This window comes from Phyllobates terribilis, unplaced genomic scaffold (assembly GCF_046119375.1).
Source record: "Phyllobates terribilis strain yellow unplaced genomic scaffold, ASM4611937v1 Scaffold_8__6_contigs__length_399053987, whole genome shotgun sequence".
In the NCBI taxonomy this organism is placed as follows: domain Eukaryota; kingdom Metazoa; phylum Chordata; class Amphibia; order Anura; family Dendrobatidae; genus Phyllobates; species Phyllobates terribilis.
The window spans coordinates 376992128-377017697 of NW_027362768.1; the positions used below are offsets into that span (position 1 = coordinate 376992128).

The 25570-nt window shown below is 40.2% G+C and overlaps 2 protein-coding genes across 3 annotated transcripts in view; both read left to right on the forward strand.

Moving 5' to 3' along the window:
- Positions 1-3748, forward strand: part of MBD4 (methyl-CpG binding domain 4, DNA glycosylase) — a 56479-nt gene extending 52731 nt beyond the window's left edge. The window contains exons 2-7 of one of the 2 annotated variants that reach the window (XM_073645009.1): positions 379-591; positions 1001-1710; positions 2821-2955; positions 3104-3253; positions 3353-3456; positions 3589-3748. In XM_073645009.1, the coding sequence (XP_073501110.1) occupies positions 379-591; positions 1001-1710; positions 2821-2955; positions 3104-3253; positions 3353-3456; positions 3589-3666 (1390 nt within the window). In that variant the 3' untranslated portion in view covers positions 3667-3748. The remainder of the gene's footprint in view (positions 1-378; positions 592-1000; positions 1711-2820; positions 2956-3103; positions 3254-3352; positions 3457-3588) is intronic. The other variant, XM_073645010.1, reaches the window with a different exon arrangement.
- A 1879-nt stretch (positions 3749-5627) lies between these two features.
- On the forward strand, positions 5628-24002 carry EFCAB12 (EF-hand calcium binding domain 12). Its single transcript, XM_073645008.1, has 9 exons — positions 5628-5795; positions 7471-8006; positions 8142-8342; positions 18420-18579; positions 18657-18898; positions 19048-19261; positions 19334-19505; positions 22972-23157; positions 23885-24002. Exons 2-9 carry the CDS (start codon positions 7551-7553, stop codon positions 24000-24002), a joined length of 1749 nt encoding a protein of 582 aa, XP_073501109.1. The 5' UTR covers positions 5628-5795; positions 7471-7550.
- Positions 24003-25570: the final 1568 nt, after the last annotated feature.

Here is a 25570-nt window from a genome sequence, read left to right on the forward strand (position 1 = left end):
GGATTCTTAGTTAACTCATTTGGCAGACAGCAAAATAGATGTAAAGAAAGAGTTTATAAATGCTAAATGGTGAAAATTCTTTAGTGAAACCCAGCTGCAAAAATAAAAATACATGCACTATAGTAAAAAAATAAATACCTCCAGAGGTGTCCATTCCCTTTAATATGCTGCAGATCCCTACACACGGAGTCTCCAGGGTGCCGCTGTGCAGGAGGAAACAATAAAGGAGGACACATCTCCATTTCAGGGCCGTATTCCTTTAGTTTCTTTGGTTCCAGAGGTTGATTCCCTCTTGAGATGGGGGAACGATAGGAGCATAAACTTTACCCTCTTCTGAATTTCTCCGCGCTCAGTTTACTTTTTTTGCTATTTTTTTTCCAGCAAACCAGATAAAGATCATGCGGATTCTGAAGTTCTCCACTTGCAAGATGCTAAAGTGAATACCTGCACTGACAGAGAAAGGCCCGGCGATGACAATAATGGAGATTCCGGTCCGGGTGTCCCGTATACAATTCCCGAGGGCTGGAGAAAAGTCATAACCCAGAGGCAGTCCGGAAAAACAGCTGGAAAATACGATGTATTATTTGTAAGGTCAGTCCCATACAACAGGCAACGCACAGCTGCTGTGCACCCAGACTGTGAGGCCCCAGAGTGTGGAAATCAGCAGTGTAGATGTGAATCCAGCTCTGGATTGTGATAAAACATGTACTAAAAAGCTGCAGCACAGGTCAGAGTGCCTATCTTTTGCTCTTTCTTTCCTCCCTCCATTGGCTTCAACATTCAGCTGTAATCTGATTCCTCAGTGAGCTGGCAGTCTGTCTTGGTCATATATCAGCAGAGTGAATAATGAGTTCAGGATGTGGGGAAGAACTAGAAGAGGCTCATAAGTGGAGAAAGGACTAGATTTCTTTGATTAATGCAAAGTTTGTTAAAACTATAACCACTACTTTCAGGAATATTATTCTATTGCACAAAAATACGTTATTTCCTATTTCCCCAGCCCCCAGGGGACCAAACTCCGATCGAAATGTGCCCTGGTAAAATATCTCCACGTCAATCGCATCAAGATGAAGATAGAAGACTTTGATTTCTCAGCTTCACAGCCGAAGCAATTCACAAAGTGTGAAAAGCAGAGGGCGGCCAAGAGGGATGGAGCTGCAGGAAAGGACAAAGAGGAAGGAGCAGCGGTCAGTGATCATGGAACCGAGACTTCACCCAATACCAGGACGGCGCAGGACACTGAACACAATAACTTCACCGTGGATGAAATACAAGTCAACGTGAAGAAAGATGGTGACAAGAAAAGAGTAAGAAGTGTCAGGAGGGCATCGGAAAAAGGGATAAACAGACCAAGGAAGCGTTCGGCATCTAAGCAGGAGGCTCGGATACAACAAAAGAAATGCAATCAAAGGGTTAATTCAAGGAAAAGAAACAAGGAACGTGGAGGGGATTTGATGAATGACCCCCAATTATCATCGCCTGTTGGCTCTGAAAAGATGGATGGGTCCATGGACCGGAGACAGACTGGTGTGTCGGAAGAAACACACGACCAGTCCGTGTCCTGTGCTTTACAGCTGCCGACTGACACTGAGCAGGAGGGAACGACAAGTGATTCCCACCAGGATAACAGCGACTCAGATCCCATCCCAAGATCACAGGTGGAGAAGAGGAAGACCAGCCCGTACTTCTCCAAGAAAGCCTTACGTGAAGGTCTGTTCTGATTTCAACTCTGTGTATATATATGAATTGTATATAATGTGTGTGTGTATAATATATTTATAATGTTATGTGTAATAAAATTCAGCATAATATGTACGATAATGGAAAAGAGATTGCACCAGCAGAATAGTGAGTGCAGCTCTGGAGTGTAATGCAAGATGTAACTCAGGATCAGTACAGGATAAGTAATGTATGTACATAGTGTCTGCACCAGCAGAATAGTGAGTGCCGCTCTGGAGTATAATACAGGATGTAACTCAGGATCAGTAATGTAATGTATGTACACAGTGACTGCACCAGCAGAATAGTGAGTGCAGCTCTGGAGTATAATACAGGATATAACTCAGGATCAGTAATGTAATGTATGTACACAGTGACTGCACCAGCAGAATAGTGAGTGCAGCTCTGGAGTATAATACAGATGTAACTCAGGATCAGTACAGGATCAGTAATGTAATGTATGTACACAGTGACTGCACCAGCAGAATAGTGAGTGCAGCTCTGGAGTATAATACAGGATGTAACTCAGGATCAGTAATGTAATGTATGTACACAGTGACTGCACCAGCAGAATAGTGAGTGCAGCTCTGGAGTATAATACAGGATGTAACTCAGGATCAGTAATGTAATGTATGTACACAGTGACTGCACCAGCAGAATAGTGAGTGCAGCTCTGGAGTATAATACAGGATGTAACTCAGGATCAGTAATGTAATGTATGTACACAGTGATTGCACCAGCAGAATAGTGAGTGCAGCTCTGGAGTATAATACAGGATGTAACTCAGGATCAGTACAGGATCAGTAATGTAATGTATGTACACAGTGACTGCACCAGCAGAATAGTGAGTGCAGCTCTGGAGTATAATACAGGATGTAGATCAGTAATGTAATGTATGTACACAGTGACTGCACCAGCAGAATAGTGAGTACAGCTCTGGAGTATAATACTGGATATATTATGTAACCTAAGTGTAGGATTCGTCACTGATTGCACTGATCACTTTTGTGGTTTTCCCGTCACTGAACATCTTCCTATCTAATAATAATTATGTTTTTACTATTCTGCATCATGTGTAGATTATCTTTCCTCCGCTTGTAGCTATGGATCCGCCCCGGCGTAAAGTTTTCTCCAAATGGACTCCTCCTCGCTCGCCCTTCAATTTAGTTCAAGAAACGCTCTTTCACGATCCGTGGAAGCTTCTCATCGCCACCATTTTCCTGAACAAGACGTCCGGTGAGAACTTGTCACATTTGCTGCTCTTCACTTCTCTTCCCCTGTTCACTTCACTGTGAGTCCGCCGCTCAGGAACCCTGGAAAGCTGGGTGACAGCCTCCGGTGGGTGCTGCTTTATCACCTGTCACCAAATGTACTCTCCTAATAGGAAAAATGGCCGTCCCCGTCCTGTGGAGCTTCCTAGAGAAATACCCGACTCCGGACGTGGCGCGAGCAGCCGACTGGAAGGAGATGTCTGAACTTCTGCAGCCGCTCGGACTCTACGAACTCAGAGCGAAGACCATCGTCAGGTTCTCGGGTATAACTGAGCACAGCCGCTCCCCCGCCATGATATAATGGGGTCTGCATGGGGGAGAGGGCACTTATCATTCCTATATTTCTATGTTTTTTAATGCAGATGAATATCTCATAAAGAAGTGGCGCTACCCCATCGAGCTTCACGGAATCGGAAAATACGGAAACGACTCGTATCGAATTTTCTGTGTGAACGAGTGGAAAGAGGTGCGGATCCTGAAGGTTCCCTGATACAATGTGTCCGTCCGGACTGTTACAATCTTACTTTTTTTTTTTTTTTGTTACTTCCCTTTATATCCCCCCTCCCCATAGGCTGTTTTATTCTGTGTTTTTTTCCAGGTGTGTCCGGAGGATCACAAGCTGAACTCGTATCACTCCTGGCTGTGGGAGAACAAGGACGCGCTCGGATTAGACTGACTGCTTTATACAGATACGGCCGCCATTATCTCTCGTGTTACGTCCCGTATTATGTCGTCTGTCACTTTTATAAACTTTTGTACCTTTTATACCTGTAAAATATTAAATTGTAATAAAACCTTTTGTACAATAAATGTTTTATACCATTTGAAACTTTTGTGTTTTTTTTTTTTTTCATAATACATTAACCCCTTCACAACATATGACTTACATTTACCTGCACGTCTGCATCTTTCCCAGCATATGATGGCTGATTTAATCGGCCATCATGTGCCTCTAACATCTGCGGGTGGAGTGGTGCTCCACCTGCAGTTGTTAACCTGTTAAATCCTGCTGTCAATCTCTGACAGCAGCATTTAATATGAGGGAGGGACTGTCGTTCCACGGTCCCAGCAGCACGCCTGTTATGTCATCACGCAGCACCGATGGGTTGTCATGACAGCCAAGGTTCTGCTGAAGACCCCCGTGCTTGTCATTACGATCTTCCTATGAAAGCCCGCCCGTTGCCGACGTTCATAGGAGATGTTGATTTTTGCTACACATTGCAGTGCTGAAGCCCTGCTATGTGTAGCACAAGCGATTAGATGATCGCAGCTTCAAGTCCCCTCAGGGGACTACTGAATACAGTAAAAAGTGGGGGAAAAATTTTTTTAAAAAATATTTAAAAAAAACACAAAAGTTAAAATCACCCTGCTTTTGCCTCGTTAAAAATAATACAATAAAAAAAATACACATATTCGGTATCCCTGCATTCGTTAAAGTCGGATTTATCAAAATCTAAAGTAAATTAGTCCAATTAGTAAACGGCTTAACGAGAAAAAAATAAAAGCAACAAAATTAAGTTTTCTTGCCCACCACAACATTGCAATAAAATGCAATAGGAGGCGATCAATACATTGTATCTACCCTAAAATGATATCCGTAAAAACGTCAGCTCAGGGAGCAAAAAATAAGCCATCTCCTAACCCCAGATCCCAAAAATTGAAAGTGTTACGGGTCTCGGAAAATGGCGACAAAAGCAAAATTTTTTAATTTTTTTTTTACAAATGTCTGACTTTTTTTTCACAACTAAAATAAAAAAAAAAACCTATACATGTTTGGTATCTGCATACTCGTACTGACCTGGAGAATCCTATTGTCAGGTCAGTTTTACCGTATATTGAACATGGCAAAGAAAAAAAAATTGTGGAATTGCACTTTTTTTTTGCAATTTCAAGTCAATTGGAATTTGTTCCCCCGTTTCCAGTGCACTATATGGTAAAATGAATTATGTAATTCAAAAGTACAACTCGTCCCGCAAGAAACAAGCCCATATTGATAGAAAAATAAAATAAGGTATAGCTCTGGGAAGAAGGGGAGAAAAAAACGTGAAATTGCCACGTCATGAAGGGGTTAAAGCTGCATTATTTCTCCAAAGTGGAAAATTGAAATACATTTATTATTTTTTTTTTTTTTTTTAAAGAAAACTTTTAGATCACCCACTTTTCATAGTTTTAAAATCTAAAATTAAAAAGCCAAGAAAAATAAACATCTGGGATCGTCACGTCCGTTAGAATCCGATCTATCAAAATATTAACTCATTTATCCCATTTTTTTTTTTTTTTTAAACTTCATAAATAAAGAAAAAAATCAAAACGTTAGAATTACCGGCTTCAATAAAATAAAAAATTGCGATCAAAACATTGTCTGTACCTTGAAATGATACCAATGAAAACCACAGGTCGGGGCACAGAAAACAAGGTTTGATTCGACAATGTCAAAATAAAAAGTAGTTATGGATCCTGGAAGAAGAGGGAGGAAAAACGAAAATGCAAAACTTAAAAATTGGCAGTGCTGGAAAGGGTTAAAATTAGTAGTTTGACTTTTGCATGGTCTCACCCCTCAGTAGATTGCAGTTTTAGGCTTCACAAACATGGCGGCGCAGCGGAGACATTCTGCAGTTGGCCCTCTTAGGTCTGCAGAGTTTGGCTCTTATCCAATCAGTGAGTGGGGGCGGGGCTGTTACCATGGCGCTCTGTACACAGTGGGTTCCTCTGCTCTGTGCAGATCGTTTACTTCTACAGAATGAGAATCCGCTCACAGCTGATTGTTCGCTACTGTTGCATCCAGTCGAGACATTGATTTCTGAGGTCAGGATGGTGGTGGGGGAGGGGAAACCCAGGAGCTAAATTCTATGGGGGGCATAAAATGTTGGGGTTAGGTCGAGGGTAAGAAAATAGTTACATTAAAAAAAAAAAATGTAACAAAAATATAAAACAATGTGTAACTTTATATTTTAATTCTGTCGGATTTCAGTAAAAAATGGAAAATAATTATAACGAGAAAAGGCAAATTATAATGACATCTGCATTTTCTGAAAACACAAGTAATTGGGGAATGAGGGGCTCGTGGGACCGCTAAGAGTTCATGGATTAAGGAACGCAAAATAGTGACTGTGCCCCGGGCACTGGTGGCCTACGCTGCAGATAAGGTGTGGGGGCATCATACTGTGTTGGGGGTGCGGTGGGGGCCTCATACTGGGTTAAGGTCAGTGTGGGGGCATTATACTGTGATAGGTACACTGTGGGGAAATCTTACTGTGTTAGGGGGAACTGTGGGGAAATCTTATGGTGTTGGTGGTCACTGTAGGGGCATCGTAGAGTGTGGGGAGCACTGTGGGGGCATCATACTGTGTTGGTGGGCATCTTATTGTGTTTGGTGCACTGTGAGGACATCATACTGTGTTGGGGGGCACTGTGGGGAATCATACTATGTTGGGGACATTGTGGGGTCATCTTACCATTTTGGTGACACTGCAAGGACATCATAATGTCACTATGGGTGCTTCCTACTATGTTGGGGGTCACTGTGGGGGAATCTTACTATGTTGGGGCACTGTGGGGGCATCCTACATCCTGTGTTGGGGTGCACTGTGTGGACATCTTACTGTGTTGGGGACAGTGGGAGGAATCATACTATGTTAGCTGCACTGTGTGGGCATCTTACTTTGTTGGGGGCAATGTGGAGGGCACTGTTGGGGCATCCTACTGTGTTGGGGACATCTTACTGTGTTGGGTTCACTGTGAGGACATCACACTGTGTTGAAGTGCACTGTGGGGACATCATACTGTGTTGGGGCACTGTGGGGGAATCATACTATGTTGGGGGCACTGTGGGGGAATCATACTATGTTGGGGGCACTGTGAGGGTATCCTACTGTGTTAAGGCGCACTGTGGGGACACCATACTGTGTTGGGTGCACTGTGGGGACATCTTACTGTGTTGGGGGCCGTGTGGGGAATAATTCTATGTTGGGGGCATCTTACTGTGCTGGGAGCACTGTAGGGGAATCATTCTCTTGGGACATCCTACTGTACTGGGGGCATCTTACTGTGTTGGGTGCACTGTGAGGACATCATACTGTGTTGAGGTGCATTGTGGGGACATCTTACCGTGTTGGGGAAACTGTGAGGGTATCATACTATGGGGGGAATCCTATTGTGTTGGGAGGCACTTCACTGCATTGGGACACTGTAGGATCACCTTACTGTTTTGGGGGGACTGTGATGGCCTCATCCTGTGTGTGGGGGTAAATTGGGGGAAATCACTGTGCAGACATCACACTGTAGGGGGCCCGTACACTACTTCAGTCTGAGGGCTGTGATACGTCTCCCACTTCCCTTTCTTTACCAGTTTGTACTCTGTTCTGTTCTGCACGGTGACTGCCACATAATCATTTTTTTAGGGGGAAAGTAGCACTTTACACTTTTGTTATGAGGTCCAAGAATTCTGCTTACGTTTTCTGTTTGTCACCGGTGGTCTCAGGAGCTGCGACTGTCAGACGGCCATAAGTCCCGACATCCCCAGGCAGCCGTCACCCATGGTGCTCGGTCCAAGTCTGGACGATGGCTAAAGAGGTTTCTTTCCAAGACCAGACCCCCAATAATGGGCCGACAAGGTGGAAAGAGCGGGATCTGGCCCAGACTCGCTTCTTCAGGGCGGCCTGCAGAACATTCGGACCACCAAAGTCAAGGACCCGACGAATCTTCGCTCCCCCAATGGAAAAACTGGAAACTGAGAGACAAGAAATTAAGGGGGAGACCGATGTGGACTCCAGGATCCTCCGCAAGTCACAAGGTGATGGGACGGGAGGGACGGAGGAGCCGAGCCCCTCCGGGAGGAGCGTGTCAGACTGGATACTGGAAAGGAAGAATCTCAGGACCCAAGTGGACAATATGGGGGACGTCAAAAAATGGCTGCAAGGAAAATCAGAGCTGACGGATCTGGAGAAACGCGTCCGGAAAAAAATGGTGGAGAGACAGGCGGAAAGCCGGGCGTCCAAGGAGGATACTGAAGATGTGGTGAGTACAGCAAGCCGAGGACTACAACACCCATCGTGTAGGGACTACACCAGGGTAGAGCTGCAACCCTCGCTCCTCCTGATGATGGGAGTTATAATCTCTCATCACTTCCCTCCTCTCTAATGTAATCTGTAGGGTGAAGAAATCAGCGCGTCAAAGAGCGCACAGCGCAGCAGGATCACCCCCAGCATCCATCAACCCAGCCCTGAAGCCCTGGCAATAATGGACTACTACCTGCACCAACGACGGCTGCGCCTGGTGGATCTCTACAACCAGACGAACAAGAGCAAAAAGAAGGAAATCTCCAGTCACGACCTGAAGTCTGTGAGGAAAGAGGTGACGAAGATATGTCCATACTGTACTCATCATGTCACCGTACAAAGTGCATGAGTGGTCCTGTAGTTATATCTACTACATAGGGGGCAGTATTATAGTTATATTCTTGTACATAGGAGCAGTATTATAGTAGTTATATTCTTGTACATAGGGGCAGTATTATACTAGTTATATTCTTGTATATCGGGGAGCAATATTATAGTAGTTATATTCTTGTACATAGGGAGCAGTATTATAGTAGTTATATTCTTGTACATAGGGAGCAGTATTATAGTAGTTATATTCTTGTCTATAGGAGCAGTATTATAGTAGTTATATTCTTGTCTATAGGAGCAGTATTATAGTAGTTATAGTCTTGTCTATAGGAGCAGTATTATAGTAGTTATATTCTTGTACATAGGAGCAGTATTATAGTAGTTATATTCTTGTACATAGGGGCAGTATTATAGTAGTTATATTCTTGTACATAGGAGCAGTATTATAGTAGTTATATTCTTGTACATAGGGGCAGTATTATAGTAGTTATATTCTTGTACATAGGAGCAGTATTATAGTAGTTATATTCTTGTACGTAGAGGCAGTATTATAGTAGTTATATTCCTGTACATAGGAGCAGTATTATAGTAGTTATAATCTTGTACATAGGAGCAGTATTATAGTAGTTATATTCTTGTACATAGAGGGCAGTATTATAGTAGTTATATTCTTGTACATAGGAGCAGTATTATAGTAGTTATATTCTTGTACGTAGGGGCAGTATTATAGTAGTTATATTCCTGTACATAGGAGCAGTATTATAGTAGTTATAATCTTGTACATAGGAGCAGTATTATAGTAGTTATATTCTTGTACATAGAGGGCAGTATTATAGTAGTTATATTCTTGTACGTAGGGGCAGTATTATAGTAGTTATATTCCTGTACATAGGAGCAGTATTATAGTAGTTATATTCTTGTACATAGGGGGCAGTAATATAGTAGTTATATTCTTGTACATAGGGGCAGTATTATAGTAGTTATATTCTTGTACATAGGAGCAGTATTATAGTAGTTATATTCTTGTACATAGGAGCAGTATTATAGTAGTTATATTCTTGTACATAAGGGCAGTATTATAGTAGTTATATTCTTGTACATAGAAGCAGTATTATAGTAGTTATATTCTTGTACATAGGGGGCAGTATTATAGTAGTTATATTCTTGTACATAGGAGCAGTATTATAGTAGTTATATTCTTGTACATAGGGGGCAGTATTATAGTAGTTATATTCTTGTACATAGGGGGCAGTATTATAGTAGTTATATTCTTGTACATAGGGAGCAGTATTATAGTAGTTATATTCTTGTACATAGGGGGCAGTATTATAGAAGTTATATCTGCTACATAGGGGGCAGTATTATAGTAGTTATATTCTTGTACATAGGGGGCAGTATTATAGTAGTTATATTCTTGTACATAGGGGGCAGTATTATAGTAGTTATATTCTTGTACATAGGGGGCAGTATTATAGAAGTTATATCTGCTACATAGGGGGCAGTATTATAGTAATTATATTCTTGTACATAGGGGGCAGTATTATAGTAGTTATATTCTTGTACATAGGGGGCAGTATTATAGAAGTTATATCTGCTACATAGGGGGCAGTATTATAGTAGTTATATTCTTGTACATAGGGGCAGTATTATAGTAGTTATATTCTTGTACATAGGGGCAGTATTATAGTAGTTATATTCTTGTACATAGGGGCAGTATTATAGTAGTTAAATCTACTACATAGGGGGCAGTATTATAGTAGTTATATTCTTGTACATAGGAGTAGTATTATAGTAGTTATATTCTTTCACATAGGGGCAATATTATAGTAGTTATATTCTTGTATATAGGGGGCAGTATTATAGTAGTTATATTCTTGTACATAGGAGCAGTATTATAGTAATTATATTCTTGTATATAGGAGCAGTATTATACTAGTTATATTCATGTACATAGGGGGCAGTATTATAGTAGTTATATTCTTGTACATAGGGAGCAGTATTGTAGTTATATTCTTGTACATAGGGGGCAGTATTATAGAAGTTATATCTGCTACATAGGGGGCAGTATTATAGTAGTTATATTCTTGTACATAGGGGGCAGTATTATAGTAGTTATATTCTTGTACAAAGGGGGCAGTATTATAGTAGTTATATTCTTGTACATAGGGGGCAGTATTATAGAAGCTATATCTGCTACATAGGGGGCAGTATTATAGTAGTTATATTCTTGTACATAGGGGGCAGTATTATAGTAGTTATAGTCTTGTACATAGGGGGCAGTATTATAGAAGTTATATCTGCTACATAGGGGGCAGTATTATAGTAGTTATATTCTTGTACATAGGGGCAGTATTATAGTAGTTATATTCTTGTACATAGGGGCAGTATTATAGTAGTTATATTCTTGTACATAGGGGGCAGTATTATAGTAGTTATATTCTTGTACATAGGGGGTAGTATTATAGTAGTCATATTCTTGTACATAGGAGCAGTATTATAGTAGTTATATTCTTGTACATAGGGGGCAGTATTATAGTAGTGATATCTGCTACATAGGGGGCAGTATGATATCTGCTACATAGGGGGCAGTATTATAGTAGTTATATTCTTGTACATAGGAGCAGTATTATAGTAGTCATATCTGCTACATAGGGGGCAGTATTATAGTAGTTATATTCTTGTACATAGGAGCAGTATTATAGTAGTTATATTCTTGTACATAGGAGCAGTATTATAGTAGTTATATTCTTGTATATAGGAGCAGTATTATAGTAGTTATATTCTTGTACATAGGAGCAGTATTATAGTAGTTATATTCTTGTATATAGGAGCAGTATTATAGTAGTTATATTCTTGTACATGGGAGCAGTATTATAGTAGTTATATTCTTGTACATAGGGAGCAGTATTATAGTAGTTATATTCTTGTACATAGGAGCAGTATTATAGTAGTTATATTCCTGTACATAGGGGCAGTATTATAGTAGTTATATACTTGTACATAGGGGGCAGTATAATAGTAGTTATATTCTTGTACATAGGGGGCAGTATTATTGTAGTTATATTCTTCTACATAGGAGCAGTATTATAGTAGTTATATTCCTGTACATAGGAGCAGTATTATAGTAGTTATATTCTTGTACATAGGGAGCAGTATTATAGTATATTCTTGTACATAGGAGCAGTATTATAGTAGTTATATTCCTGTACATAGGGGCAGTATTATAGTAGTTATATACTTGTACATAGGGGGCAGTATAATAGTAGTTATATTCTTGTACATAGGGGGCAGTATTATAGTAGTTAGTTATATTCTTGTACACAGGGGGGCAGTATTATAGTAGTTATATTCTTGTACACAGGGGGGCAGTATTATAGTAGTTAGTTATATTCTTGTACATAGGGGGCATTATTATAGTAGTTATATCTGCTACATAGGGGGCAGTATTATAGTAGTTATATTCTTGTACATAGGGGGTTAGTATTATAGTAGTTATATTCTTGTACATAGGGAGCAGTATTATAGTAGTTATATTCTTGTACATAGGGGGCAGTATTATAGTAGTTATATTCTTGTACATAGGGGGCAGTATTATAGTAGTTATATCTGCTACATAGGGGGCAGTATTATAGTAGTTATATTCTTGTACATAGGGGGTTAGTATTATAGTAGTTATATTCTTGTACATAGGGAGCAGTATTATAGTAGTTATATTCTTGTACATAGGGGGCAGTATTATAGTAGTTATATTCTTGTACATAGGGGGCAGTATTATAGTAATTATATTCTTGTACATAGGGGGCAGTATTATAGTAGTTATATTCTTGTACATAGGAGCAGTATTATAGTAGTTATATTCTTGTACATAGGGAGCAGTATTATAGTGGTTATATTCCTGTACATAGGGGCAGTATTATAGTAGTTATATACTTGTACATAGGGGGCAGTATAATAGTAGTTATATTTTTGTACATAGGGGGCAGTATGATAGTAGTTAGTTATATTCTTGTACACAGAGGGGCAGTATTATAGTAGTTATATTCTTGTACACAGGGGGGCAGTATTATAGTTGTTAGTTATATTCTTGTACATAGGGGGCAGTATTATAGTAGATATATTCTTGTACATAGGGGGCAGTATTATAGTAGTTATATTCTTGTACATAGGGGGCAGTATTATAGTAGTTATATTCTTGTACATAGGGGCAGTATTATAGTAGTTACATTCTTGTACATAGGGGGCAGTATTATAGTAGTTATATTCTTGTACATAGGGGGCAGTATTATAGTAGTTATATTCTTGTACATAGGTGCAGTATTATAGTAGTTATATTCTTGTACATAGGAAGCAGTATTATAGTAGTTATATTCTTGTACATAGGAGCAGTATTATAGTAGTTATATTGTACATAGGGGGCAGTATTATAGCAGTTATATTCTTGTACATAGGAAGCAGTATTATAGTAGTTATATTCTTGTACATAGGGGCAGTATTATAGTAGTTATATACTTGTACATAGGGGGCAGTATAATAGTAGTTATATTTTTGTACATAGGGGGCAGTATGATAGTAGTTAGTTATATTCTTGTACACAGAGGGGCAGTATTATAGTAGTTATATTGTTGTACATAGGGGGCAGTATTATAGCAGTTATATTCTTGTACATAGGAAGCAGTATTATAGTAGTTATATTCTTGTACATAGGGGCAGTATTATAGTAGTTATATTCTTGTACATAGGAGCAGTATTATAGTAGTTATATTGTTGTACATAGGGAGCAGTATTATAGTAGTTATATTCTTGTACATAGGAGCAGTATTATAGCAGATATAGTCTTGTACATAGGAGCAGTATTATAGTAGTTATATTCTTGTACATAGGAGCAGTATTATAGTAGTTATATTCCTGTACATAGGGGCAGTATTATAGTAGTTATATACTTGTACATAGGGGGCAGTATAATAGTAGTTATATTCTTGTACATAGGGGGCAGTATTATAGTAGTTATATTCTTGTACATAGGAGCAGTATTATAGTAGTTATATTCCTGTACATAGGAGCAGTATTATAGTAGTTATATTCTTGTACATAGGGAGCAGTATTATAGTATATTCTTGTACATAGGAGCAGTATTATAGTAGTTATATTCCTGTACATAGGGGCAGTATTATAGTAGTCATATACTTGTACATAGGGGGCAGTATAATAGTAGTTATATTCTTGTACATAGGGGGCAGTATTATAGTAGTTAGTTATATTCTTGTACACAGGGGGGCAGTATTATAGTAGTTATATTCTTGTACACAGGGGGGGCAGTATTATAGTGTTTAGTTATATTCTTGTACATAGGGGGCATTATTATAGTAGTTATATCTGCTACATAGGGGGCAGTATTATAGTAGTTATATTCTTGTACATAGGGGGTTAGTATTATAGTAGTTATATTCTTGTACATAGGGAGCAGTATTATAGTAGTTATATTCTTGTACATAGGGGGCAGTATTATAGTAGTTATATTCTTGTACATAGGGGGCAGTATTATAGTAGTTATATCTGCTACATAGGGGGCAGTATTATAGTAGTTATATTCTTGTACATAGGGGGTTAGTATTATAGTAGTTATATTCTTGTACATAGGGAGCAGTATTATAGTAGTTATATTCTTGTACATAGGGGGCAGTATTATAGTAGTTATATTCTTGTACATAGGGGGCAGTATTATAGTAGTTATATTCTTGTACATAGGGGGCAGTATTATAGTAGTTATATTCTTGTACATAGGGGGCAGTATTATAGTAGTTATATTCTTGTACATAGGAGCAGTATTATAGTAGTTATATTCTTGTACATAGGGAGCAGTATTATAGTAGTTATATTCCTGTACATAGGGGCAGTATTATAGTAGTTATATACTTGTACATAGGGGGCAGTATAATAGTAGTTATATTTTTGTACATAGGGGGCAGTATGATAGTAGTTAGTTATATTCTTGTACACAGAGGGGCAGTATTATAGTAGTTATATTCTTGTACACAGGGGGGCAGTATTATAGTTGTTAGTTATATTCTTGTACATAGGGGGCAGTATTATAGTAGATATATTCTTGTACATAGGGGGCAGTATTATAGTAGTTATATTCTTGTACATAGGGGGCAGTATTATAGTAGTTATATTCTTGTACATAGGGGCAGTATTATAGTAGTTACATTCTTGTACATAGGGGGCAGTATTATAGTAGTTATATTCTTGTACATAGGGGACAGTATTATAGTAGTTATATTCTTGTACATAGGAAGCAGTATTATAGTAGTTATATTCTTGTACATAGGAGCAGTATTATAGTAGTTATATACTTGTACATAGGGGGCAGTATTATAGTAGTTATATTGTTGTACATAGGGGGCAGTATTATAGTAGTTATATTGTTGTACATAGGGGGCAGTATTATAGCAGTTATATTCTTGTACATAGGAAGCAGTATTATAGTAGTTATATTCTTGTACATAGGGGCAGTATTATAGTAGTTCTATACTTGTACATAGGGGGCAGTATAATAGTAGTTATATTTTTGTACATAGGGGGCAGTATGATAGTAGTTAGTTATATTCTTGTACACAGAGGGGCAGTATTATAGTAGTTATATTGTTGTACATAGGGGGCAGTATTATAGCAGTTATATTCTTGTACATAGGAAGCAGTATTATAGTAGTTATATTCTTGTACATAGGGGCAGTATTATAGTAGTTATATTCTTGTACATAGGGGCAGTATTATAGTAGTTATATTCTTGTACATAGGAGCAGTATTATAGCAGATATAGTCTTGTACATAGGAGCAGTATTATAGTAGTTATATTCTTGTACATAGGAACAGTATTATAGTAGTTATATACTTGTACATAGGGGGCAGTATTATAGTAGTTATATTCTTGTACATAGGGGCAGTATTATAGTAGTTACATTCTTGTACATAGGGGGCAGTATTATAGTAGTTATATTCTTGTACATAGGGGGCAGTATTATAGTAGTTATATTCTTGTACATAGGAAGCAGTATTATACTAGTTATATTCTTGTACATAGGAGCTGTATTATAGTAGTTATATTCTTGTATATAGGAGCAGTATTATAGTAGTTATATTCATGTACATAGGGGGCAGTATTATAGTAGTTATATTCTTGTACATAGGGAGCAGTATTATAGTAGTTATATTCCTGTACATAGGGGCAGTATTATAGTAGTTATATACTTGTACATAGGGGGCAGTATAATAGTAGTTATATTCTTGTACATAGGGGGCAGTATTATAGTAGTTAGTTATATTCTTGTACACAGGGGGGCAGTATTATAGTAGTTATATTCTTGTACATAGGGGGCAGTATTATAGTAGTTATATTCTTGTGCATAGGGGGCAGTATTATAGTAGTTAGTTATATTCTTGTACACAGGGGGGCAATATTATAGTAGTTATATTCTTGTACACAGGGGGGCAGTATTATAGTTGTTAGTTATATTCTTGTACATAGGGGGCAGTATTATAGTAGTTATATTCTTGTACACAGGGGGCAGTATTATAGTAGTTATATACTTGTACATAGGGGGCAGTATTATAGTAGTTATATTCTTGTACATAGGGGCAGTATTATAGTAGTTACATTCTTGTACATAGGGGGCAGTATTATAGTAGTTATATTCTTGTACATAGGGGACAGTATTATAGTAGTTATATTCTTGTACATAGGAAGCAGTATTATAGTAGTTATATTCTTGTACATAGGAGCAGTATTATAGTAGTTATATACTTGTACATAGGGGGCAGTATTATAGTAGTTATATTGTTGTACATAGGGGGCAGTATTATAGTAGTTATATTGTTGTACATAGGGGGCAGTATTATAGCAGTTATATTCTTGTACATAGGAAGCAGTATTATAGTAGTTATATTCTTGTACATAGGGGCAGTATTATAGTAGTTCTATACTTGTACATAGGGGGCAGTATAATAGTAGTTATATTTTTGTACATAGGGGGCAGTATGATAGTAGTTAGTTATATTCTTGTACACAGAGGGGCAGTATTATAGTAGTTATATTGTTGTACATAGGGGGCAGTATTATAGCAGTTATATTCTTGTACATAGGAAGCAGTATTATAGTAGTTATATTCTTGTACATAGGGGCAGTATTATAGTAGTTATATTCTTGTACATAGGGGCAGTATTATAGTAGTTATATTCTTGTACATAGGAGCAGTATTATAGCAGATATAGTCTTGTACATAGGAGCAGTATTATAGTAGTTATATTCTTGTACATAGGAACAGTATTATAGTAGTTATATACTTGTACATAGGGGGCAGTATTATAGTAGTTATATTCTTGTACATAGGGGCAGTATTATAGTAGTTACATTCTTGTACATAGGGGGCAGTATTATAGTAGTTATATTCTTGTACATAGGGGGCAGTATTATAGTAGTTATATTCTTGTACATAGGAAGCAGTATTATACTAGTTATATTCTTGTACATAGGAGCTGTATTATAGTAGTTATATTCTTGTATATAGGAGCAGTATTATAGTAGTTATATTCATGTACATAGGGGGCAGTATTATAGTAGTTATATTCTTGTACATAGGGAGCAGTATTATAGTAGTTATATTCCTGTACATAGGGGCAGTATTATAGTAGTTATATACTTGTACATAGGGGGCAGTATAATAGTAGTTATATTCTTGTACATAGGGGGCAGTATTATAGTAGTTAGTTATATTCTTGTACACAGGGGGGCAGTATTATAGTAGTTATATTCTTGTACATAGGGGGCAGTATTATAGTAGTTATATTCTTGTACATAGGGGGCAGTATTATAGTAGTTAGTTATATTCTTGTACACAGGGGGGCAATATTATAGTAGTTATATTCTTGTACACAGGGGGGCAGTATTATAGTTGTTAGTTATATTCTTGTACATAGGGGGCAGTATTATAGTAGTTATATTCTTGTACACAGGGGGCAGTATTATAGTAGTTATATACTTGTACATAGGGGGCAGTATTCTAGTAGTTATATTCTTGTACATAGGGGGCAGTATTATAGTAGTTACATTCTTGTACATAGGGGGCAGTATTATAGTAGTTATATTCTTGTTCATAGAGGGCAGTATTATAGTAGTTATATTCTTGTACATAGGGAGCAGTATTATAGTAGTTATATTTTTGTACATAGGGGGCAGTATTATAGTAGTTATATTCTTGTACATAGGGGGCAGTATTATAGTAGTTATATTCTTGTACATAGGGGGCAGTATTATAGTAGTTATATTCTTGTACATAGGGGGCAGTATTATAGTAGTTCTATTCTTGTACATAGCGGGCAGTATTATAGTAGTTCTATTCTTGTACATAGGGGGCAGTATTATAGTTGTTCTATTCGTGTACATAGGGGGCAGCAATATAGTAGTTATATTCTTGTACATAGGGGCAGTATTATAGTAGTTATATTCTTGTACATAGGGGGCAGTATTATAGTAGTTATATTCTTGTACATAGGATCAGTATTATAGTAGTCATATTTTTGGACATAGGATCAGTATTATAGTAGTTATATTCTTGCACATAGGGAGCAGTATTATAGTAGTTATATTCTTGTACATACGGGGCAGTATTATAGTAGTTATATTCTTGTACATAGGGGGCAATATTATAGTATTATATTCTTGTACAAAGGGGGCAGTATTATAGTAGTTATATTCTTGTACATAGGGGCAGTATTATAGTAGTTATATTCTTGTACATAGGAGCAGTATTATAGTAGTTATATTCTTGTACATAGGAGCAGTATTATAGTAGTTATATTCTTGTACATAGGGGGCAGTATTATAGTAGTTATATTCTTGTACATAGGGGGCAGTATTATAGTAGTTATATTCTTGTACATAGGGGACAGTTTATAGTAGTTATATTCTTGTACATAGGGGCCAGTATTATAGTAGTTATATTCTTGTACATAGGGGGCGGTATTATACTATGTATATCTTTTCTAGGCTATGATACCTATCAGTGACTTGCAGTTTGATGATTTGGTCGTCTCACTCGGCATCAAACATCCAAATCACATCAATTACAAGGAGCTCTCAGTCGGGCGCCATTTATGGTGGAAAAATACAAGAGCGGAGAGGCAGACCGGCGGGCCGGTGACACACGGTACAGTACCAGGGTCACACGTGATCAGACGCTCTGGTCTATGTTATTTTCATACGTCCTTTGTTTTGTCTCCGCAGATATAGCACACTGCTTCCTGCCCCCCGGTTATGCTCGACCCGAGGCTTCTGTTTCTGTAACTCTCGATGGCTCATTTTATTCCAGATGTAGATCACGTCCCGCCCCCAGTGCACCGAGCGACAGTAGCAAATCCCACTTTTTACAGGTGCCCCCCATCAGTCTTGAAGAGATGAGACCCCTCAGCTACGAGGACATGGAGGAGATTGGGAAAAATTACAGGGAAAGAAGACGAAGAGCAAAGGTGTGGGCATCGGATACGAAACCACAGGGAAAAAAACATGGCAGGAACTACAAGTCCCAACATCCTCATTCACCCTGGGGTTGTCACCCATCTTTCCTAAGCTCCTGAATGGTAAGTCTAGTTATACATGTTGTTTCTTCTGTCCTTAGAGCAACACCCGGCTATTAGAATGGCTGGAGCAGTGCCGCCTGGTGCGCAGCGGTAATGCCGCCATCGATGCCCACGCTCTGCCCTCTACACTGCGAGAGGAGGCAGCGGAGCAGGTGAAGCAGTTCAGACGACAGGGTCTGCAGCAATACTACCAGATCCTAAAACTGTGCCAGGCCCACGGGGTGCCCCTCACCGAGACGCTGCTGGAACAAGGTGACACCCAGACTTCATCCCCACATCCTCGCACTGCAGCGGGTCTGAGATCCTATTTTTTCCCATGTGCAGCTTTATTACACCCCGGGGATAAGCTGATCTGTGAGTCTAAAGAGCATCTGCAGCTCCGACAGCCCGGGACCGCGCTCAGGTCCAAGGATACGACCAGAAGGGCGAATAATGGGGCGAAGTCTCCAGAGGCGGCAAGAACGGAAAAGAAAATGAAGAAGTCTTCAGAGTCCGGGTAATAAGCTATGAGAATAGCACAACTCATTAAACAGGGGTCCGAAAACAACAATAGGCCCCTAATGTTAGCGGTTCAAATCCTACCCCATCCTGGTGACAAAAGGGCGATATACAGTCATGGCCGAAAGTGTTGGCACCTTGAAATTGTTCCAGAAAATTAAGTATTTCTCCCAGAACATGATTGCAATTACACATATGTGTTATACACATGTTTATTTCCTTTGTGTGGATTGGAATAACACAAAAAAACAGAGAAAAAAGGCAAATTGGACATAATTTCACACAAAACTCCAAAAATGGGCTGGGCAAAATTATTGCCACTTTTCCAAAATTGTGGGTAAACGACTTTGTTTCCAGCATGTAATGCTCGTTCACACTCGCCTGTGGCAAGTAACAAGTGTGGGCAATATGAAAATCACAGCTGAAACCAGATGCAAAGGGGAGAAGTTGACTTAATCTTGGAGAACAGAAAGAGGAGAAGAGAACTGTCTGAGGACTTGAGAACCAAAATTGTTGAACAATATCAACAATCGCAAGGTTACAAGTCCATCTCCAGAGATATTGATGTTCCTTTGTCCATGGTGCCCAACATAATCAAGAAGTTTACAACCCATGGCAATGTAGCTAATCTCCCTGGACGTGGACGACAGAGAAAATTTGATGAAAGGTTGCAGCGCAGAATAGTCCGGATGGTGGATAAGCAGCCCCAATCAAGTTCCAAATAAATTCAAGCTGTCCTGCAGCTCAGGGTGCATCAGTGTCAGCACCAACTATCCGTCCACATATGAATGAAATGAAACACTCTGGCAGGAGACCCAGGAGGACCCCACTGCTGACACAGAGACATAAAAACAGTGAGACTGCAGTTTTCCAAAATGTAAGTGAGTAAGCCAAAATCCTTTTGGGAAAGCGACTTGTGGATAGATGAGATCAAGATAGAGCTTTGTGGTAAAGCACATCAATCTACTGTTTACCGAAAAGAGAATGAAACCTACAAAGAAAAGAACACAGTACCTACAGTCAGATATGTTGGAGGGTCACAGATGTTTTGGGGTTGTTTTGCTGCCTCTGGCACTGGGGTCCTTGACTGTGTACACGGCATCATGAAATCTGAATTTTACCAGAGGATTTTGGGTGACAATGTGGTGCCCAGTGTCAAAAAGCTGGACAATGACCTCAGAGATACTTCAAGAAGCCTCCAGAAATGGATGGAAACAAAGTGCTGGAGAGTTCGGAAGTGGCAGCAATCAGTCCGGATCTAAATCCCATTGATCACCTGTGGAGAGATCTTACAATTGCTGTTGGGAGAAGACGCCTTCACATATGAGACCTGGAGACGATTGTAAGAAGAGTCCAAGATCCCGGCTGAGAGGAGGAAGAAGCTGATGGTTATAGGAAGCGATTGATTGCAGGTATTTATTCCAAAGGCCGCAACCAAATATTAAGGAGGGGGGCAACAATTTTGTCCGTCCTATTTTTGGGGTTTTGTGTGAAATTATGTCCAATTTGCCTTTTTTCTCTATTTTTTTCTGTTGTTCAAGTAAACACAAAGGAAATAAACGTGTAATAGCAATCATTTCTAGGAGCAATACTTCATTTTCTGGAACACTTTCAAGGTGCCAACACTTTCATCCATGACTGTTTGTGTCTACCTGCCCTACTTATAGGAGTAATGGACAAGATGGACTTCCACAAAGTTATTGGTTTATTGCAAGGTGTATCCAGGATCTCATTGCCCGATAAGAAGAAATAAAGAGGCCAAACTAATCTGGGGCCCCAAACTCTTCGAATATACTGTATCATGCTCCAGAGCAGCACTCACTATTCTGCAGGTGCAGTCACTGTGTACATACATTACATTACTGATCCTGAGTTACATCCTGTATTATACTCCAGAGCTGCACTCACTATTCTGCTGGTGCAGTCACTGTGTACATACATTACATTACTGATCCTGAGTTACATCCTGTATTATACTCCAGAGCTGCACTCACTATTCTTCTGGTGCAGTCACTGTGTACATACATTACATTACTGATCCTGTACTGATCCTGAGTTACATCCTTTATTATCCTCCAGAGCTGCACTCACTATTCTGCTGGTGCAGTCACTGTGTACATACATTACATTACTGATCCTGTACTGATCCTGAGTTACATCCTGTATTATACTCCAGAGCTGCACTCACTATTCTGTTGGTGCAGTTACTGTGTACATACATTAAATTACTGATCCTGAGTTACATCCTGTATTATACTCCAGAGCTGCACTCACTATTCTGCTGGTGCAGTCACTGTGTACATACATTACATTACTGATCCTGTACTGATCCTGAGTTACATCCTGTATTATACTCCAGAGCTGCACTCACTATTCTGTTGGTGCAGTTACTGTGTACATACATTACATTACTGATCCTGAGTTACATCCTGTATTATACTCCAGAGCTGCACTCACTATTCTGCTGGTGCAGTCACTGTGTACATACATTACATTACTGATCCTGTACTGATCCTGAGTTACATCCTGTATTATACTCCAGAGCTGCACTCACTATTCTGGTGCAGTCACTGTGTACAGACATTACTGATCCTGAGTTACATCCTGTATTATACTCCAGAGCTGCACTCACTATTCTGCTGGTGCAGTCACTGTGTACATACATTACATTGCTGATCCTGAGTTACATCCTGTATTATACTCCAGAGCTGCACTCACTATTCTGCTGGTGCAGTCACTGTGTACATACATTACATTACTGATCCTGAGTTACATCCTGTATTATACTCCAGAGCTGCACTCACTATTCTGCTGGTGCAGTCACTGTGTACATACATTACATTACTGATCCTGTACTGATCCTGAGTTACATCCTGTATTATACTCCAGAGCTGCACTCACTATTCTGGTGCAGTCACTGTGTACAGACATTACTGATCCTGAGTTACATCCTGTATTATACTCCAGAGCTGCACTCACTATTCTGCTGGTGCGGTCACTGTGTACATACATTACATTACTGATCCTGAGTTACATCCTGTATTATACTCCAGAGTTGCACTCACTATTCTGCTGGTGCAGTCACTGTGTACATACATTACATTACTGATCCTGTACTGATCCTGAGTTACATCCTGTATTATACTCCAGAGCTGCACTCACTATTCTGCTGGTGCAGTCACTGTTCATACATTACATTACTGATCCTGAGTTACATCCTGTATTATACTCCAGAGCTGCACTCACTATTCTGCTGGTGCAGTCACTGTGTACATACATTACATTACTGATCCTGAGTTACATCCTGTATTATACTCCAGAGCTGCACTCACTATTCTGCTGGTGCAGTCACTATGTACATACATTACATTACTGATCCTGAGTTACATCCTGTATTATACCCCAGAGCTGCACTCATTATTCTGCTGGGGCAGTCACTCTGTACATACATTACATTACTGCAGGCGAGTCTTCACTGCAAAGTCCGAAAACGAGGAGGAAGAAGCTTCCAGAATCCCAGGTGGAGGAGCTCCTTACCCTCCAGAAGAATATGTCAAATGGGTTAAGAGAAAAGTCAGAGGCAAGAAGAAAGTCGGGACAGAAACCCTGAAATGTTGGACGACCTTCGAGCAATTCGAAGAAATGAGTCGGTAAGATGGAAAAGAAAAAGCAGCTAAGTGTGGTGATGTAAACAGGAACAATCATCTTTAGCAGCACAGAGTATTTCAGGAGAGGAGTGCACTAATTGTGGGAAGTTACTAGGTGACAATAGTACATGTACTAAAAGCTGAATCCTTAGCAGCACAGAGTATTTTAGAAGAAACTGTACTGATCTAATGTGAAGTCGTAGACTGAGAGTTAGGTAGTGAGCGAAGAAGGATCTTCCAGAAGCACAGAGTATTTCAGGAGATGAGGTCACACACTGAAAGTCACATAGAAGCAGCGGAAGTCTGCAGCACAGATTACAGTGTGATAGTAATACTGCTGAAGAAACATGTTTCAGCAGCACAGAGTATATCAGGAGAGTGATAAAGGGGTTGTCCAATACTGTGATATCCTTAGGAGAGGTGATTAATTTCTGATCGCTGGGGGTCCTACACTGAACCCCCCCTCTGCTGATCAGCTGCAGTGCCCAGTGCCCAGAGCTGGGACAGCACAGTGCCACACCCTGTGTAGTGGCCGTTCCCGGTACTGCAGCTCAGATCCTATTGAAGTGAATGTGATCTGAGCTGCAGTACTGAGAGTGGCCACTACACAGTGTACGGCGCTGTTCCACTCTGTACGTCCTGCCAGCACCTATGAGAGCTGATCAGTAGGGGGGTCCCGGGTGTCAGACCCCCACCCATGTGATATTAATGATTTATCCTAATTTTCTAGCACCCTGAGGCACCGATTCCCGCACAGCTTCCATGTGACTGATGACAACGCGTTCTGGCCGGGGCAGCTGCTGGAGAAGCTGCGGATTTATCTGCCCAAAGTATCGGATGCGTCCTAAGGCCGAGACCCCAAAACCGTCATCGTCCGCGGAGGAATAAATCAATTGTCACACAAACCTGGCGTCAGTCTCTTATTTCTAATGCACTAACTAGGAATAGAATTAGTGGTCCTCCTCCTCCTCCTCCTCTTCGTGTAGGAGTTGTAGGTGGTCCTCATTCTGCAAAGCGGCCCCCTGTGCTGCCGGTGACATGCAGGGGGCGCCATGCTCACTGGGATTTTCCTGTGTGGTGATATACCACGATCTGTGGATCCCACCTCCCATGCAGAGGGGTCACCTGAAGCTCCTGGGCCCCTGTACGAGGGTCCCACCCTTCATGTGCCATTTTCAACATTGGGGTCTTATGTGGAAAATAGGCTTTTGGCCCCTTCAGGCACAAGGTCTGCTACCTCTGAACTGTTCTGGGGGCGCTCCCAAAGCATCCTGCAAAATTTAGGTAATAAATATGACCCCCATCCATCCAAACTAAATGACAGCACAGAGTATTTTAGCAGAAAATACAGAAATCTTGTGCCATGTTTGAGAATTACTCCAGTAGCACAGAGTATTTCAGGAGTAGCGTGCCATGATCTTGTGAGAGGGTCACAAACTAAAGTTACATATGAAAGGTGCCATGTTCTCAGCAGCACAGAGTATTTCAGGAGACAGGTGTTCGATGTGGTGGGATGATCAAAGATTAAAGTTTACACAATGAGAGGTGCAGAGTTCTCAGCTGCACAGAGTATTTTCAGGACAGGAGTGGGAGTTCACAGATAGTTACATGGTGGGAAGAGAGGGGTTCTACAGCTGCACAGAGTATTTCAGGAGAGGATTAGACTGCATTTGTGGGAAATTCCTTGAAGCCTCCAGGCCCCGATGCAACGACTTTATGAGAGCCCCAACTACTATGCGCCATTTATTATGAGGAAGAGAGGGGTTTGGCCCCATAGGAATGATGGTCCTTGTGCGCATGCTACCTCTGCACTCTTATAATAACACCCTTTGTAACACTTATAGGGACCACCATAACCAGGGCCCTCGGCACGGACAATCCACAGCTCCCGGGGGCCACTCTGCACAGGTTTCAGTTTGCATCTCAGAAGCTGAGCCCACCATATGCATGGCAGCCCACCACACACATGGCGGTGCAGGCAGCGGTACACAGCCTGCACCCGGGTCTTACTACTGTGATCGGAGTTTGCTTTGATTGCAGCATTTTCATTAGATGCTGCTGTTAATCACGACAGCGGCACTTAAAGGGAATCTGTCGGTAAGATAAACTCTCCTGTGGGCACGTCGGTCACAGGAAGGTGAATAAAACGATGCCTTGATATCTGTGATCCGATGTCTTGTTCCAGAGAAATCCACGTTTTTCTTAATATGTAAATGAGCTGTTAAGATCTCTGGGCGGGACATAGATCCCCCCGAGAATCTGCCTCCAGAGCTTATTGTAAATGGCATTGTCACCAGTGAGACATGTAGATCAGGAGAGCGGACTGTCAGTCATTACGTGTCTCACACGGGTAACGCCCCCTTCAATTAGGATAAGCTCTGGAGGCGGAGTCTCAGGGAGATCTATGTCCGGCCCA

What these genes read in the sequence shown, in the direction of transcription:
- EFCAB12 (XM_073645008.1), top strand. Translation starts at nt 7,551, where the DNA reads ATGGCTAAAGAGGTTTCTTTCCAAGACCAGACCCCCAATAATGGGCCG. An exon ending in TGAAGTCTGTGAGGAAAGAG is followed by an intron (nt 8,343 to 18,419) that starts GTGACGAAGATA and finishes TATCTTTTCTAG; the next exon opens with GCTATGATACCTATCAGTGA. An exon ending in CGGCGGGCCGGTGACACACG is followed by an intron (nt 18,580 to 18,656) that starts GTACAGTACCAG and finishes TTGTCTCCGCAG; the next exon opens with ATATAGCACACTGCTTCCTG.